Source organism: Zalophus californianus, chromosome 3, assembly GCF_009762305.2.
Source record: "Zalophus californianus isolate mZalCal1 chromosome 3, mZalCal1.pri.v2, whole genome shotgun sequence".
Taxonomy (NCBI): Eukaryota; Metazoa; Chordata; class Mammalia; order Carnivora; family Otariidae; genus Zalophus; species Zalophus californianus.
Genome location: NC_045597.1, coordinates 162,313,173 through 162,330,589, shown reverse-complemented (window position 1 = coordinate 162,330,589; position 17,417 = coordinate 162,313,173). Strand labels below are relative to the sequence as shown.

The 17,417-nt window shown below is 33.9% G+C and overlaps 1 protein-coding gene across 2 annotated transcripts in view; it reads right to left on the bottom strand.

The window, feature by feature from the left end:
• The window catches only part of BMPR2 (bone morphogenetic protein receptor type 2), a 206,647-nt gene that overhangs the window by 29,816 nt on the left and 159,414 nt on the right, over nt 1-17,417 (bottom strand). For both annotated transcript variants that reach the window (XM_027591463.2, XM_027591462.2), the window contains exons 4-9: nt 13,859-13,969; nt 13,045-13,136; nt 10,525-10,755; nt 9,689-9,803; nt 5,381-5,541; nt 4,291-4,438 (exon numbers count right to left, since the gene is read on the bottom strand). In XM_027591463.2, coding sequence (XP_027447264.1) covers nt 4,291-4,438; nt 5,381-5,541; nt 9,689-9,803; nt 10,525-10,755; nt 13,045-13,136; nt 13,859-13,969 — 858 coding nt within the window. The remainder of the gene's footprint in view (nt 1-4,290; nt 4,439-5,380; nt 5,542-9,688; nt 9,804-10,524; nt 10,756-13,044; nt 13,137-13,858; nt 13,970-17,417) is intronic.

Here is a 17,417-nt window from a genome sequence, read left to right as displayed (position 1 = left end):
CGTAACGGACTAAGCCACCAAGGCGCCCCTGGAAAAGTTGTTTATTCTGTTTTTAATTTTCCTGCCAGCAAAATGGCAATGTCTGTCTTCCTTATCTCACTCACATGGAGATAATACAAAAGTTATAATGACCCAGATAGAAAGTACTTTATAGGGCGCCTGGGTGGCTCAGTTGGTTAAGCGACTGCCTTCAGCTCAGGTCATGATCCTGGAGTCCCGGGATCGAGTCCCGCATCAGGCTCCCTGCTCGGCAGGGAGTCTGCTTCTCCCTCTGACCCTCTTCCCTCTCGTGCTTTCTATCTCTCATTCTCTCTCTCTCTCAAATAAATAAAATTTTAAAAAAAAAGTACTTTATAAAACATGTATTTAATTTTTATGTTTCAATTTGGATATTCAAAACAACATATAAACAGTTGCCCTCCTCCAATATTAAAAAAGATTATATTACAAAGATTAATTCTATAATTTATGCAGTACAACCCCCAAATTTTGGAATATTACACTATCTAAACAAGTGATATGTTCACATACTTTAAACATTTAAGCAGATACTTATTGTTGACAATCACCATCAATATTGAACTTGAAAGACAAAATTGAAAGATTCAATCCTGCTAGTTAGTGTATCACTTTCATTCATGAAACCTCATTTGATAAAACCTCAACCCTAATATCTGTGAACTGTAACATATTTACTAGTATATCTTATCTGTCTCTGAGACATAAACACAACACATATAGATATCTTCCAAGTGCTATTTATTAGTTTGTTTTTGTTTTTTTTCGAGTACTGGTTCAGGATAATTAAAAATTCACAATTTTACTTATTTGTCTTAATCAGGTCTAAAATATAATTAGAAAACATGCTAAATAAAACTGATGCACAATCTTATTTGGTGAATGAAATGACATTAAGAACTGTCAATTTTCTAATAAATCTTCATGGCTCTAAGTCTAATTTTTCAATAGATACTTGTTTAGCGCTTAGTATTAGGCATTAGGGACACAAAGATTAATGTTAATGATATCATCATCATGAATTCTATTAGTCTTAACTGGATTTCCTTAAAACTTTATTATCATTGGATTGCTCAAGGGAAGTTTTATAACCCTACTTTCTTTCAAACTGTCCAAAATAGATCAAATGTCTAAGAATATTGGATACCATTCCCTGCTTCAAACCTCATTTGCTATTTGTTAATTTGTCTCTAAGCAGTTAGGAACTTTCTAGTTCCCTTCTTAAATTATGCTTGTTCTCTTTTTTCTTTTTCTTTGTCTTGCTTTCCTATTTTTTCTTCCTTCCATATTCCTTCTTTATATAAATATTGCAGCATTTCACTTATTTGTAATACAGACACCTAATTCATTTATTTTGCAAATATTTTACAGATAGCCAGTCTACATAACGTAATGTCTACATTTAATAATAAAGCGTGTACTGCATTTGGAGATATACCATAGAAGTTTGAAGAAATGTTTTCCAAGAATTGTATCATTATAACATGCTATTCTATGTTTATTAATATGTTTATGGGAACATTTTTATTCAACTCCTCCCCCCATTTCATTGTTAAAATTTTTAAGAGTACCCTAAATCTTCTTCCTGTGCTGTCTTAATACTTTTCCTTCCCATAGTCTGTAATATTTTTGTCTTCGCTATTCCACAGAATCTCTTCTAAGAATACTAATAACCTCCTCCGATTCAAATTCAAAGATCATTCTTCAGTTCTATTTCCTTTTGACTTCATATTACATCTACTGCTATCAATATGGGTTCTTAACATTTTCTAACATCGACTTCCAAGATACTATGATTTCTTAGTTTTTTCACTATTTTCCAGACCAATGGTCTTCTTAACTAACCTACTGGTACAGGGAGGTCCCCCAATATGTAGTCTTTATTCCCCAATTTTTTGCACTCTTAATTTGTTCTCTTAGGAGAGAGCATTCACTCATAAATTCCCATTTACCATCTGTGGATAGATAATTAAAAAAAAATTTTTTTTAATTTCTTCAGTTGTCCATCAATACCCCATCCAAAAGTCTCCATAATTTATTCACCTTTCCAATATAATAAATATTTTTTCCTAAGTTCCTGGCTGCCACTCCAGTTCTTTGATCTCTGAATATTTCTCAATTCCTTAGATTTTCTTCTAATAGCTAAGTATAACCACAGATTTCTCCTCTATATTTTCTTACATGTGCCTCTTCTTGCCAATTTCCATATCCAAGATTATAGGATCTCTTCTGCAACTCTTGTTTTTCTCCTTTATTTTTATTTTCATTGTGGTTAAATATACACAAAATTTACCATTTTAACAATTTTTTTTAAGATTTTATTTATTTATTTGAGAGAGAGAGAGAATGAGAGATAGAGAGCACGAGAGGGAAGAGGGTCAGAGGGAGAAGCAGACTCCCTGCTGAGCGGGGAGCCCGATGTGGGACTCAAACCCAGGACTCCAGGATCATGACCTGAGCCGAAGGCAGTTGCTTAACCAACTGAGCCACCCAGGCGCCCTCATTTTAACAATTTTTAAGCATATAGTCAGTCCTGTGGCAATAAGTGCATTAACAATGTTGTGCAACCATCACTACTACCCATCTCTAGAACTTTTTACATTTTCCAGACAGAAACTATGTATCCATTAAACAGTAACACCTTATTTCTTTTAACTATTGTTTTTTTTTTTTTTTAAGTAATTTCTATCCCCAAAATGGGGCTCAAACTCATGGCCCCAGCCCAGAGGTCAAGAGTCACATGCTCTATTGATTGAGTCAGCCAGGCACCTGTCTTTTCCCTTTTTAAACTGCCTCTAATGCTTTCTATCTCAATTTATCCTATGCATCTGCTAAAATAATCTACAAATAAGATTGAATTGCCTTTCCCTTTTCTTTTTTCTTCTTTTTTAAGATTTATTTGAGAGAGAGAGAGAGAGAGCATGGGGGAGGGGCAGAGGGAGGAAATCTTCAAGTAGACTCCACGCTGAGCATTAAGCCCCATGTGGGGCTCAATCTCAGGACTCTGAGATCACAACCTGAGCCGAAACCAAGAATTATACTGCATTTGTAGGTATACCAACTGTGCCACCCAGGCACCCTGCTTTTCCTTTTTCAAACACTTGATATTGCTCTTTATTATTTATCAGACCAAAAGTAATAGTTATTCTTTGAATGCAGTAGTTGTCCAAAAAAATGTTGCTGATGGCAGTATACTAATGCTGGTAATAAGAATCATTTTAGTCAGACATGCTTCTAAAAAATAAAAAATTCTGGATTAGGATATATTAAAAAAAATCTGTGGCCAAAATTCCAATAATAGAAATAAGAAGTTTCAAAAGTTCCAATAATATGTGTGATACTACTGCAATTCTGCTATGTGCAGAAAAATACCTTAATTACTTTGTACTTACAATTAACTAGGAAATATATTTCTAAATAACTGACTGACCTATAGTCAATCTAAATAATTAACTTATTTTATTTTTAGTATGACTACTGTTAAATGCTTACTGTTTTTAAAGCAAAAAATTCAACCCTACCACTAATCTTTGTTTTTATTTAATAGTTCCATTTCATAATTTGTCTAATGCTGATTCAACTGACTGTTTTTCCTTTTTCTATGCTTTTAATGGTGTTATTCCCATAAAGTAGAAGCCATATATATCAAATCATTTTGTACATCATCTAGAAGAATGCAATGCACATATTGATAGTTTAAGTTTTTAGAGGACAATAATGACAGTAATATAATCCTAACAAAACAACTATAAACTCATTTGGCTAATTCAAGTAAGCCTCAAACAAACACTCATATTATATGAGTGTTCTTTCATTGAAAGAAAGGAAGGAAAGCAGGAAGTCAAGAATGGAGAATGAAAAAAATAAAGGAAAAAGAAAGAAAAAAGTGTTCTAATGGTTAATTCATTGTTTCTAATTTCTTACTTGGGTCAATTGAGGAAATATTTTAAGTGTAGCTTATCAAATGTTCAGAGGGTGCATAAGGACAACGATGACCGTTAAAGCAATCAGAGACCAAACTAAACACAGATAAGCTATTATGAGCAATTAATTAAACTGCACTCAGATGCAAAACTTGGAGTCCTTTTAAAAAGGTTTTCCTGATTGACATCCTTCTGCTAATAATGTTTCTGAACACTAGATGGCAATGAACTAAAGGTTTAAATAAAAGTAAAAACACACAAAAGTTGACTTATTTAATATAGATAGAAAAAGAAAATATAACTGCTTCACTTCAAAACATTTATCAATTCTTGATAGCAATTCTCTTACCTGGGAAGAGGTCTGTACATCTCATAAATATCTCCCAATAAATGAGCCCAAGTGCATACATATCCACTTGTTTCAAAGCTGATTCACAGTCCCTCAGGTTCACAGCTCCTTCTAGAACTTCTGGTGCCATATATCTGATTGTGCCAACCTATTAAATTAGAGTGATATTTTTCAGAAACAGAATGCAGCATATTCTGAAAGGCATATATTAGACCAGAGGTTATACATAAATTTCATACCAATGATACGTTATTTGACCCTAAGCATGAAAACTTCTATACCAAATTTTTTATCTATAAAATGCCCTTCTTGAATAATTAAACTGTGGTAAGTCCATCCTAATGAATACTATTCATCAATCAAAAAGAATGAGGTAGACCATCCTATGTGTGTCAATGCAGAAACATTTCTAAGACACAATGAGAAAACTATACAACATACACCATTTAATATTTTAAAAAAAATTTTTTTAATGTTAAAGATTTTATTTACTTATTTAAGGAGAAAGAGAGTGGGAGAGGGAGAGGGAGAGGAAGACAGAAAATCTCAAGCAGACTCCATGTTGACCACAGAGCCCAAGGTGGGGGTCAATCTCACAATCATGAGATCATGACCTGAGCCGAAATCAAGAGTCAGACCTTCAACCAAACGAGCCACTGAGGAGTCCCTAAAAATTTTAAGTTAAAAAAATATGTGTGTGTGTGTGTGTGTGTGTATTCATACAGAGAGAGAGACACACACACATACGTATGTGGATGCAGAGAAAAAGGTTAGGAAGGATGTGTTTCACATTTTAATGGTGATTATCAGAAGGTGACTGTCCTATCTCAAACTTGGCAATTTTACTCTTGCTTCAAAAGTCAGTTCCTACACACTTCCTCCCAATGCTTGTAAAAAATGAGTTGGTGTGGCACTGATTTCCATAAAGAACTGATAAACTTCATGTAAGGTCTTTCATATTTTTTAATTTTGTAATTCTTAATATGCTACATTGGTAGCATATAAGGATAATTGTCCTGTGTTGATTTTTTTAATGCAATTCATTATGTTCTCAAGGTATGTCAGAGTGATACCTTTTGTATATACTCACCTCACTTATGGCTGCATTATCTTCTTCGCCTGGGCGTACCAGTCTATTTCCAGTCAGCCTCATGGACAATCCAAAGTCACTAATAACACAGGTTCCATCATTTTTCACCAGGACATTTCTGCTGTTTAAATCTCGATGGGAAATTGCAGGTTTATAATGATCTGTTTAGATAATTTCAAATATTTATTAATGTTTAAATAGCACTCTTGGGCATAAAGTAAGCACGCAGATAATAGGGACTACATAAATATAGATGACTGTATTATTTTTCTGCCCATTAATTTTCTAATAACAAAAAAGGAAACAAGAAAGCAAAGTTTTCAACTCACAATCGTTAACTATTTTCACTATATTTTGTAACATAAACTACTGTTGCATGTATAATTAAGCTTTAAATAATTAGCTGAAATCTAACAGCCAACATGCTATTGCTTCTAATTTTAACACACTTGTTTTTTTTTTCTCTTCATTCCTAGGGTAGCAAAAGGAGGCAATACAGAAAGAAATATTTAGTATAAAAAATCAAAAAGTCAGCTTGTCTAAAATAAGTATCAGTGAAAAACTGAGATGGCTTCAAAATCTGTATACATATGTCCTATGACTTAACAGATCAAACCTATGATGGAACATCCCAGTTCTGCCCTCAGGTTTAGCCCCGTCTCTAAGCCCACCTCAGTCCTTCAAATCAAACTAGGAATAACTTTACGATGGATTTGGAGAATGAGTAGAGGAGCTGCTATCTCTCAGCAAGATATGAAAACCTATTTTCTGATTTTACTGAGAAGCAAAGCACTATTATACTCATTCTATTATCACTAAACTATATGCTCCATGAAGGCAGAAAGAGAATATGTTTTACCTGAATTCAAAAGGGTTGGCACACAATAAATGCTTGCTGACCGAAAGAACGTATCTAACCTAAGCTGCCTCATGAAAAGCATAATAAATTTTTTCCTCTCTATAAGGAAACCTTATATAAATATTATTAAGCAAAACTATAGCTTCTGAATTGAAAAAAAAAATTCTATACCACAATTTCTGAAATTTAAAATAACTCTCTAGGTATACAAAAAACAGAGCAATCACAACAAAGTCAATGATAAGTTTATTGAGTATTTATATTTAGGCACAAATAGGCTCAGCGTTTAGTCATTACTCTCATTAATGAAAATTAGACTGCAATTTTACCAGCAATGAAACTAAAAAGAGGATAATGATTCCTTTCATATTAAAAAAAAAAAACAAAACAAAACAGAGCACACAGCACAACTGGAGGAAAAAATAGTAGTTACCATGATCTAAAAAATGGTAGTACCATTGATCTTTCCTGCTCATTTTCTCGCCTTTCAGTTCATGGTCCAGCTTTCTAAAGCTTGTACTAACATGGTTCGCTCAACCCCTAAAAGAGCTGCATTTCTTATTCTGCATAAAACCACAATACTAGTATATATGGTACAATTTTGAGGTGATATTTATATAAGAAATTTATAGAGATATAAAAATGTTTCTATATTTGGAAAATATTTGTATATTAATCCTAAATCAATACTTAAACTAAAAGATCTCATACTTAGGGAAACCAGGCAAATAATGGGGGGAATGGGCAACGAACGAGTGGGTGAGACAGCCAGAGAGGAAAACAGGGTAGTACTTTCTTCTATATAATGAGGGGGAAAAAAAAAGAAATAGAGCAGGGGAGCAAAAGAGGTAAGGGAGAGAAGAGAAGAAAGAAAGGAAGGAAGATTAGGATTTATCACCAATTCAAGAGGTAGAACTACAGACTGCCCTTTGAGAGACTTTTCCCTTTAAAGTTCTCCTCAGTATACCTTTTAATCCTTTTTATTTGGGGGTAGGGGGTGAAGAGAAAGGAGCAAAGCATATAATGATTTTGCCCTGGGCAGCAGCACTGTACTAGGCAGGACATAATATTATTTCAATTGTGTTAAAAAATAAAACCTGAACAAAAAATAGTCTCTCTGTGGATATTTAGACACACACATACACACACACACACACACACACACACACACACACACAGAAAGGATCTGGAAGGATGTACGTAGTTAATAGTAACCTTCTGTTTATATTTGAGTGATCTATATATGGTCTTTCTTTGTTAGATTTTTCTGGGGGGAGTACAGTACCAAGTTTCACTGACATTCTCAGGAAAAAATTTATAAGAAAGACAATTACAAATAAATAAACAGGTTCAACTCATCCTTATTTATTCTGAAGCAAAAAACAGCTGAATAAATAATAATAGTATTATTCCTTACTATAAAATTTCTATGCCAAACAGCGAAGTTACATCTAAAGATACTGGGAAAAATAGGATTCTCTGAAAAAAAAGTGAAATAACACTTTAAATGTTTTGAAATAATATAGCATATTTCCTATTTTAAAAATCAAATATACTTATGTCTTTTGCAATAGCATATATATATACATATATATACTCAGTTTTTTAAAAAGGTTAACTAGTTTAAATGATAATATTAGGTAATATTGAGAGTAACATCTACATTAAGTACAACTCTTATTTGATGGCATTCTTTTCAGCCAATATTTGACTTGAAACCTTGCTAAATCATGCAAGTCTTGAAAAGGAGGATTAGGATGGTATTTTAAATTCTGTGCTAAGCCAGCTCTTTAAATGAATTATAATAATATTTAAGAGTAAGGAAACACAGTCCAAATGGTTAATGTGCTAAAGCACTAGAATAAGTGCATCAAATTGCTGACATAGGCAATAACATTGGTCAATTCTGTATTCAGGAAAAGCAAGATGTCAAGATAAATGAAGTGATAAATTATTCAGGAGAAATTATTTATATATGAATCAGCAGCTAGAAAAGATGATCCATGCTATTACACAATGGAACAAAGATCTAAGAAATTGATATATTAACGATTCTCTTATCTACAGAGGTCAGAGAAACTGGAAAAACAATATTCTGGGCTATAGTATGACAAGAAAATCCCACAAGGGATGAAAGCTTGAGAAAGCACAAAGACTGATTTTTGAAGCAAAGCTAATTTAGACCAGCCTGTGATGTGAGGTGTATTTTGAAACTAAGAAAGTAAATGTATTAAAGAGATTTTTTTTGAACAACTAGCAAAAATGCACACAGATGCTAAAGAAAACTGTAGTTATGGCAAAGAACACAACCACAAAGTTATGAAATCCCCACCATGCATTATCCTCTTTCTACTCGGTAACAGAATCCAATATTATTTGGACAGCAACACATCCAGCTTAAAAACAACAACAACAATAACAACAACTATATTTTCAGTATATCTTGCAGATAAGTGTGGTAGTTAAGTGTGAACTAAGTTCTGGAAAATAAAATATACTGATTAGCAGATATATAGCATTATGGACAATGAAGTGACTTTGAAAATGTAAGCCATATATAAAGAATGATGGAGGAGATAATAATAAGGCTCCAATAATACCATGGTGCTACCAAACCAATCTTAGACCATCTCTCTCTAAATTCTTTTTTTTTTTTAAAGATTTTATTTATTTGACAGAGAAGAGACACAGCGAGAGAGGGAACACAAGCAGGGGCAGTGGGAGAGGGAGAAGCAGGCTTCCCACAGAGTAGGGAGCCCGATGCGGGGCTCGATCCAGGACCCTGGGATCATGACCTGAGCCAAAGGCAGACGCTTAACGACTGAGCCACCCAGGCGCCGTCTCTCTAAATTCTTACATGAGAAAAAAATATTTTCATTCTTATTGAAGCCTGTTATTTTTTCCCCTGACAGATTTGAGCAAACCTAATTCTAGCTAAGAGAAACACTGAATTATAAAAAGATACACATAGGTTTTATACTTAAGACCAACCAACCACAGAATAAAGATTCATATGATGTTAAAAGTAAAGAATTGGCAATGCACTGTATTTCATTTAAATAAGCAAATAAATGCAAGGAAATGTAGTATAGCCTAGTTAAGAGATTTTTAACCTAAGTCCACAGATGGACTTTAAAGGGTCTGTGAACCACTAAAATCAAAAGAACATTCTTAAAAGTGTACCTTACATGTATCTTTACAGAGAAGGTGTTCAGAGCTTTAATAAAAATCTCAATGAGATCCATGACCTCTCTAGAGTCTTTAAGTTCTTTTTCCTATTCTTATTACATTTCAAATCCATTTCATCATGCCAGATCTTTCAAACAACTGGTTAATAACAAATCTGCTATTAAATAAAATATACGTTTAGTTTGAAGATATGAATAAAATTTCCCTTTGTGAATTTTGACCCCATATGGGTGTCATTCATCTTCTATTCATTGTCTTACCTCCTCGTGGCAATTCTGTATGAAGATAAGCCAGTCCCCTAGTCACAGAATGAGCCAGACGGCAAGAGCTGACCCAATCACTTGTATGGAGACTCAAATACTTGCACAGAGATCCCTATATAAAGGAAAAAATAAACACATACCAAAAAAGTGGAATTAATGTACTGAGGAGATAAATTAGCAGCAGCCTTATAAAGTATTTATGGAGGTTAGGATTCCACGAAGATCTAATGAACTATGACGCTTCAAAATCTGAAAAGAGACATTTCCGTGAGTAGAGAGGGGAGGAGAGGATGAAAAGGATAATTTAAACATTATTAATTTTAATTTCTCCAATATTAAAAAATATAAATGATTATTTCATATTAAATGCTCCATTGATTTATCAAATTAAGATAAAAGAAATAGTCTTTTAGACTCTTTCTTCATAATGTATCTCTTACCAGTATAAATACGAATTATATTTTTTTGTTTTACAAGTACAAAACAGAAACTTTCATAAATATATATGTGTCCGTGTTACTCAAGGTGCTCATCCACAAACTATTTATAACCAGACAGGGATAAGGAGCTTGCACCAGAATGAATGTCAATCAAAACACTGTTTCCTTCATCAAGAAAGTCTTGCTGAGAGGGAGAAAGAGACAGACAGACAGACAGATGAACTAAACAGTTAACTGGTGACTTAGTTGATTCACATTCTGATGTGAGATCCTTATCTCACTGCAGACCATTAATAATGAGTTGCAAACCACCACTGCTTTGCAGAACAGTAGTCCTAAAAATCTCATTGACAGCTAATATAAAAGTCACTTTAATTTTTATAAAGAACTTACATTGGGATAATACTCCATCACAAGCAAATACTCCATGCGTCCATCTGCAGTAACTCTCTCATCTCCAACTATAAAGCGAGCAATGTTGTCATGTTCCATCAAAGGCACTCTGTAAATGTTCTTCTCATTGATAAAATTCTGACGGTTTGCAAAGGAAAAAACTTTTACAGCAACTGGACGCTCATCTAAGGAACCTTTGTATACTGCTCCATATCGACCCCGGCCAATCAGCTGTAAATTTGTTTTGAAGAAAGCAAAATATTAATTCATATCACAACTGAAAAATCAAATTTTCTAGAAAAGTATAAATCCAAATGTAGACCATAGCTCTCTACTGCTTACAGTTTAAATTACTCCATTGTCAAGAAACTAATAAATTCCATATCTCATATGGCTCAGGAAGCTCCTACCAGACCCAGCCCTCCCACAGACAACAACTATGAACTCTGAACAAAATTTCATTTTATTTTAATTTTTTAAAAAGATTTTATTTATTTGCGAGAGAGAAAGAGAGAATAGGAGCACGAGTGGAGGGAGGGGCAGAAGGAGCGGGACCAGCAGATTCCATGCCGAGCAGGGAGCCCAACATGGGGCTCCATCCCAGGACCCTGGGATCATGACCTGAGCCAAAGGCAGACACTTAACCGACTGAGCCACCCAGGAGCCCCTGAACAAAATTTTTAAAAGAAATCTAAAAGTGCTACAGAATGAACAAAAGGAAGTAGATTCTGGGAGTCAACACTTAGAAAGGAATGCCATTGGGTGAATTACCCATTTTTATAGCTTTTAGCCTGAGAGCAAGCTGAAATGAACACTCTGCAGTGGAGCTAGAACTGTAATAGAAAATCCATAATCTTTCTGGCCCTAGGAACCAGAGGACAGAATTAAGGGCAACCACAGATTCTGGAAAGTGAGGGGAGAATCCCACAAAAGAGAGTGACAGAGGGGGAAACCCAATGAATATGAGACCAATTTTAGCTAAAGATGAAACAATTGGACTGAGATTTGAGCTTCTGCCTAAGAGATGAGTTGGCAGCATATCCAACCAAGTTAACTGCCTATTAAAACAAACAATGGAAACAAACACACTTTAGAAAAGCCTCACAGAACACAGGGTATCCACAATATAACATTCTTAATATCCAGGACACAATTAAAAAAAATGAAATCAGCAAAATGCAACCCATTCTCTTCATTTTTGGCTTATGGAGATTTCTTTCACTTTACTGAACAGGTTAAGGATTTAACCATCATTTACTTAAGGATTTTTATTATATTTCACTCACTATTTCTAGGTTAAAATTTAACAGATAAAATGCCCTTTAGAAAGGCTGTATCAATATATAGTTAAATCAGCAATGTTTGGGAGTGTTTTACTCAGTCCAGGAGAATATCCTAAGGTTTTAATTAGTATTTTTTTCAATTTAGTAAATTGGACATCTTATTATACATTTAAAAGCTGCATTTAATTCCTTTGTGAATTGGCACTTCATGTTTTTTGTCCATTTTTTATGGACTGTTTCTTCTATTGATTTATACCAGCTCTTGAATAATTCCTTTTCATGTGCTGAAATGCTTTTTTGAATCTTTTAACTTTGTGTATTGTTTTTCACCTAAACAGAAGGTTCCTAAAATATTTTATATAATCAAATCTACCATATTTACTATTTAACAGTCTCCAGTTTGGGGATCATAGTTTATTTATTCTAGTAAAGATCATAAAAACATTCATCATGGTAAGACTTTAACATAGGTTCTGAGATATTACCAAATGAAAATTAAATTCAACATAATATATAACAATTGTATGTACCTATAAAAATACATAATATATGTACAGACAAGAAATATTTATTAGGCATATACTATGGATTGCTTGAAAGCACATTCTTCTCAGAATTTCATGTCTTTATTCCCATATTGTTGCAGTATGTACTCAAAGATCATCTCCTTTCTAAATATATTCTCTTTACTAACTCCATTTCCATATTTTTCTTATCTGCTTCACTTTTCTCTATAGCACTTACTACTACTACTAGAAATAATATACATTTATTTGTTTAACCTGTTTGTAGACTCTTTCTTTACCCATTAGAATATAAACCTCAAGGGGAGCCTGGGTAGCTCAGTCAGTTAAGCAGCTGGCTGACTCTTGATTTCTGCTTAGGTCATAATCTCAGGGTCCTGGGATGGAGCCCCGCAGTGCATGGGGCCCTGCGCTCAGTGAGAGTCTGCTAGAGATTCTTTCTCTCCTCTCCCTCTGCCCCTCCCTCTGCTCTCTCTTTCTCAAATAAACAAATAAATCTTAAAAAAAAAAAAAAAGAATATAAGCCTCAAGGGGACTATCTGGACTATTCACCTATGTTCTCTGTGCTTAGAATAGGCCTTGGCACCAAACTGATAGTTAATAAATGTTAGTGGAATAAATGGATGAATGATGTAGTGAGTGAATAAAGTTACTGTCTCAGATATACTATGACAGCAGAAAGAACACCCCGTAATATCTAAGAGCAATCTTACCTCCAACAGTTTCAGATTATCTAGGTCAAGAGAGGGTTCTGATGCTGCTGCCTCCATCATATTCATACTGTGAAGACCTTGTTTACGGTCTCCTATAAGAATAAGAAAAAGAAGTTACTAATGTATGGCTCTCTTAAAATGAAGATCTTTATTACACTTTGTATTATATTTAAGTTAAAAAGAAGAGCTACTATAGGGTAGGCAGCAAGATTTATGCTCAACGTCACCAAGAGTAAAACTATTTACTAAACCAAGAATCATCTATAAATGAAGATGAATGATGAATAATAATATTAAAGCTGAATTTTGGGAGATAGTTCCAACAACAGACCTTGTTTAAAATATTGCAGAAACATTAAAGGTTTTATTAAAGTTATTCAAATGAATGGGTACTGATTTCCTAAAAAGCTCATCAAACCTAAAGTTCAATAGAACTGACTGAACAGTTGATGATATTAAAGAATTATTTTTTTAGTTGTGAAAATGGTATTGTGGTTATATATATTTTAAGTCCTTATATTTCAGAGAGAATACTAAATGTTTTTTTACAGATAAATGATATAATGTGATTTACTCCAAAATAACCCACTACCACAGAAGGATGTGGTGAGCAGGGCTATGGATGATATATAGATATGATAATCATTGAAGCTGGGTGAGAGGTATTTTGGATATTTTTGAAACTTTTCATAAAAACTAAGAAAAAAGTTTGTTAAGAGAGAAGGATGGGAGCACAGAGATTTTTAAAAAGGAGAAAACTGATTCTGATTAAATGGTATATTTAATAAACAATAAAAAAAGGTAATATTTTTACCTGTCAGCATCCTGTATCCAAAGCATAAGGCAACTATCAAAACAGCTAATACAGAGACCGATGCCAAAGCAATGATTATTGTCTCATCTCGGTTAAATGAATGAGGTGGACCTAAAATAAAACAAATTTAAAAATATAGTCATCTTTTTTCAGTATTTTGTTAAATACTGACAGAAAGGCTGTATCAATATATAGTCAAATCAGCAATGTTTTTGCAAAGGAAATTAAAGAAAAATTAATAATAAATCTGTGATAATTGCAAATTATATATTTTCAATCATATAAATGATCTTATATAGATTTACAATACTGAAACACCTGTTGGTTGTACTTATTATTGAAATATCAACTATATCATGGAACAGCATAGGTAGAATAATAGAATATTTAAGAGAACAGTCTTTGGAATCACATTTGGTTTTAAATCTTGATTTAATACCACTCTCAGTGGTATTTAGCAAATTATTTGACTTTTCTGCAGTACATTTATTGGATTTTAATAGACTTCAACATAATGATAATTGTACCTACTTCTAACATACAAAATAAGTTATAGGAAGAAAGCTACATATAAAAACTCATTTTACCATGAGATATCAAGTCACACACACTAGGATGGCTACAATTAAAAAATTATAATTTGAATTATAATTAAATGCAATAGAAAACATTCTGGAAGTTCCTCAAAACATTAAACACAGAATTACCGTAAGACCTAGCAATTCCACTCCTAGGCAATATACCCCAAAGAATTGAAAACAAGTGTTCAAACAAACACTTCTACAGGAATTTCAGGCACCACTAATTACAATAACCCAAAGTGGAAACAACATGAATGTTTATAAACTGATGAATGAATAAACAAAATGTACTATGGGCTGAACTGTGATCGCTTAAAATTCATATGTTGAAGCATTAACTCACAATGTGATGATTTTTGGAAATGGGTCCTTTGGGATGAGGTTTTTTAGATGAGGCCACGGGAGTGGGGCCTTCATGATAGGATTAGTGCCTTTATAGGAAGAGCTGTCAGAGGGCTTGCTTTCTCTCTGTCTCTACTATGTGAGGAAACAGTGAGAAGGCAGCCATCTGCAAGCCAGGAAGAGAGTTCTCAATCTAACCCAACCCAAACATGCTGGAACCCTAATCTTGGACTTCCAGCCTCTAGGATTATGAGAAAATAAATTTCTGTTGTTTATGCCACACGGTCGATTCTATTTTGTTGGGGCTGTGAAGGGTAGCAGAATACAGCACCCCAAAATAAGCCTCTTTGGCATGACTATCTTGAGCTGGTTATTTTTAAGAAACACCAAAAAGAAGAAGCTCTGAAAAATAAGTAGAGCTTCTTTTTTTGTAACATTTACATTTATAAGGAAAATCTCCATTTGTAAGGTGTCTCCCTCTCTGTACTAGGAAGAGGAGAATGAATAAAACTCTAGCAACTTTTATCAATAGAGAAGACATGGACTTAAAGCTGCACAGCAAACATACTTGTTTACTGTGCTTTTCCTAGAAACCTACTATAATTGGTCTTTCCTTAACCTCCTCTCCACCCCCCTTCTTTTGGCTTAACTGGAGATAGTATTTGGGGTGGTGACTTGGGCCATTTCAGGGAATTACTCAGTTTTCCTGGGTATCTCCCATGTATGCAGGAAGTATATATGTTATTAAACCTGTTTTTCTCCTGTTACTGTCTTTTTATTATGGGGGTATAGGGGACGTGACACTCTCAGCCAAGAACCTAGAAGGGTAGAAGAAAAATTATTTTTCCTCCCCTACAGCTGCTACAGCAGACTGATACAGTGTAGCATATTTGTTATAACTGATGAACCATTATTGATATATTAACTAAAGTCCATAGCTTACATTAGCTTTCACTCTTTGTGTTGTATAGTTCTATGGGTTTTAACAGATGCATAATGCCATGTATTCATCATTACAGTATCATACAGAATACTTTTGCTAACCTAAAAGTGTCCTGTGCTCTACCTATTCATTCCCCAACTCCACCTCCCACTGTCTGGCAACCAATATTTTTACTGTGTCTATAGTTTTGCCTTTTCCAGAATGTCATATAGTTGAAATAATACACTAGGTAGCCTTTTCAGACTAGCTTTTCACTCAACAATATGCGTATAAGGTTCCCCATGTCTTTTCATGGCTGAATAGTTCATTGCTTTTTATCAGCAAATGATATTCCATGGCATGGATATACCAGCATTTATCCACTCACCTACTGAAAGACACCTTGGTTTCTTCCAATTTTGACAGCATGAATAAAGTTGCTATAAACATTTGTATACAGATTTTTGTGTAGACATAAGTTTTCAACTCACTTGGGTAAATACCACGGAGCAGGATTGTTGGACTATATGGTAAGCCTATGCTCAGCTTTATAAGAAACCATCAAACTGTCTTCCAAATTGGCTGTACCATTTTGCATTCCTACCAGCAATGAATGGGAGCTCCTGTTGCTCCACATCCTTGCTAGCATTAGGTGTTGTCAGTGTTTTGGATTTTAGCCATCCTAATGGGTTATTTAAAACAGGTATCTCATTGTTGTTTTAATTTGCAAGACTCTAGTGACATATGATATTGAGCATGCTTTCATAAGCTTATCCATCATCTGTCTATCTTCTTTTGTGAGGTATCTGTTCAATTCCTTTACCCACTTTTCAAATGCGCTGTTAGTTTTTCTACTGTTAACAGTTCTTTGTATATTTTGGATAAAAATCTTTGATACATGTTTTGCCAATATTCTATCCTAGTATGGCTTGTCTTTCCATTGTCTTGGGATGAGGGTAATGCTGGCCTCACAGCATTGTTTTCTGAAAGCAATTTAGAGAACTGGTATCATTTCTTTTTTAAATGTTTGCTAGAATTCAACAGTAAACCACCTGAGCCTGGTGCTTTCTATTTTAGAAGGTTATTAATTATTGATTAAACTTCTCTAATAGATAATGCCTCTTCAGATTGTACATCTCTCCCTGTGTGAGTTTTAGTAGATGTGTGTACTTCTAAGAATTGGTTACGAAACTTGTGGGCATAGAGTTGTTCATAATACTCTTTTATTACCCTTTTAATGCTCACATAATCTGTAGTGATGACTTTTCTTTCATTTCTGATTATTAGTAATATTTCTTTTTTCTTGATTGCTTGGTTAGATATTTATCAATTTTACTGATCTTTTTTTAAAAAAACAGCTTTTGGCTATTTTCAATTTAATTGCTTCTTGTTTGAAAAAAGATTTTATTTATTTGTCAGAGAGACAGTGAGCACAAGCAGGGGAACCGGCAGGCAGAGGGAGAAGCAGGCTCTCTGCTGAGCAAGGAGCCCGATGTAGATGCTTAACCGACTGAGCCACCCCAGGAGTCCCTCAATTTAATTGCTTCTAACTTTTATTCTGCTTATTTTGGATTTAATTTGCTCCTCTTCTTCTAGTTTCCTAAGGTGAAAGCTTAGGAAATCACTAAGCTTTATTATTTTTTTTTAAAAAAAGATATAGAATTAAATACAATTTCATCCAGTTAACATTAGAAAAAAAAAATTGCCCCAAATT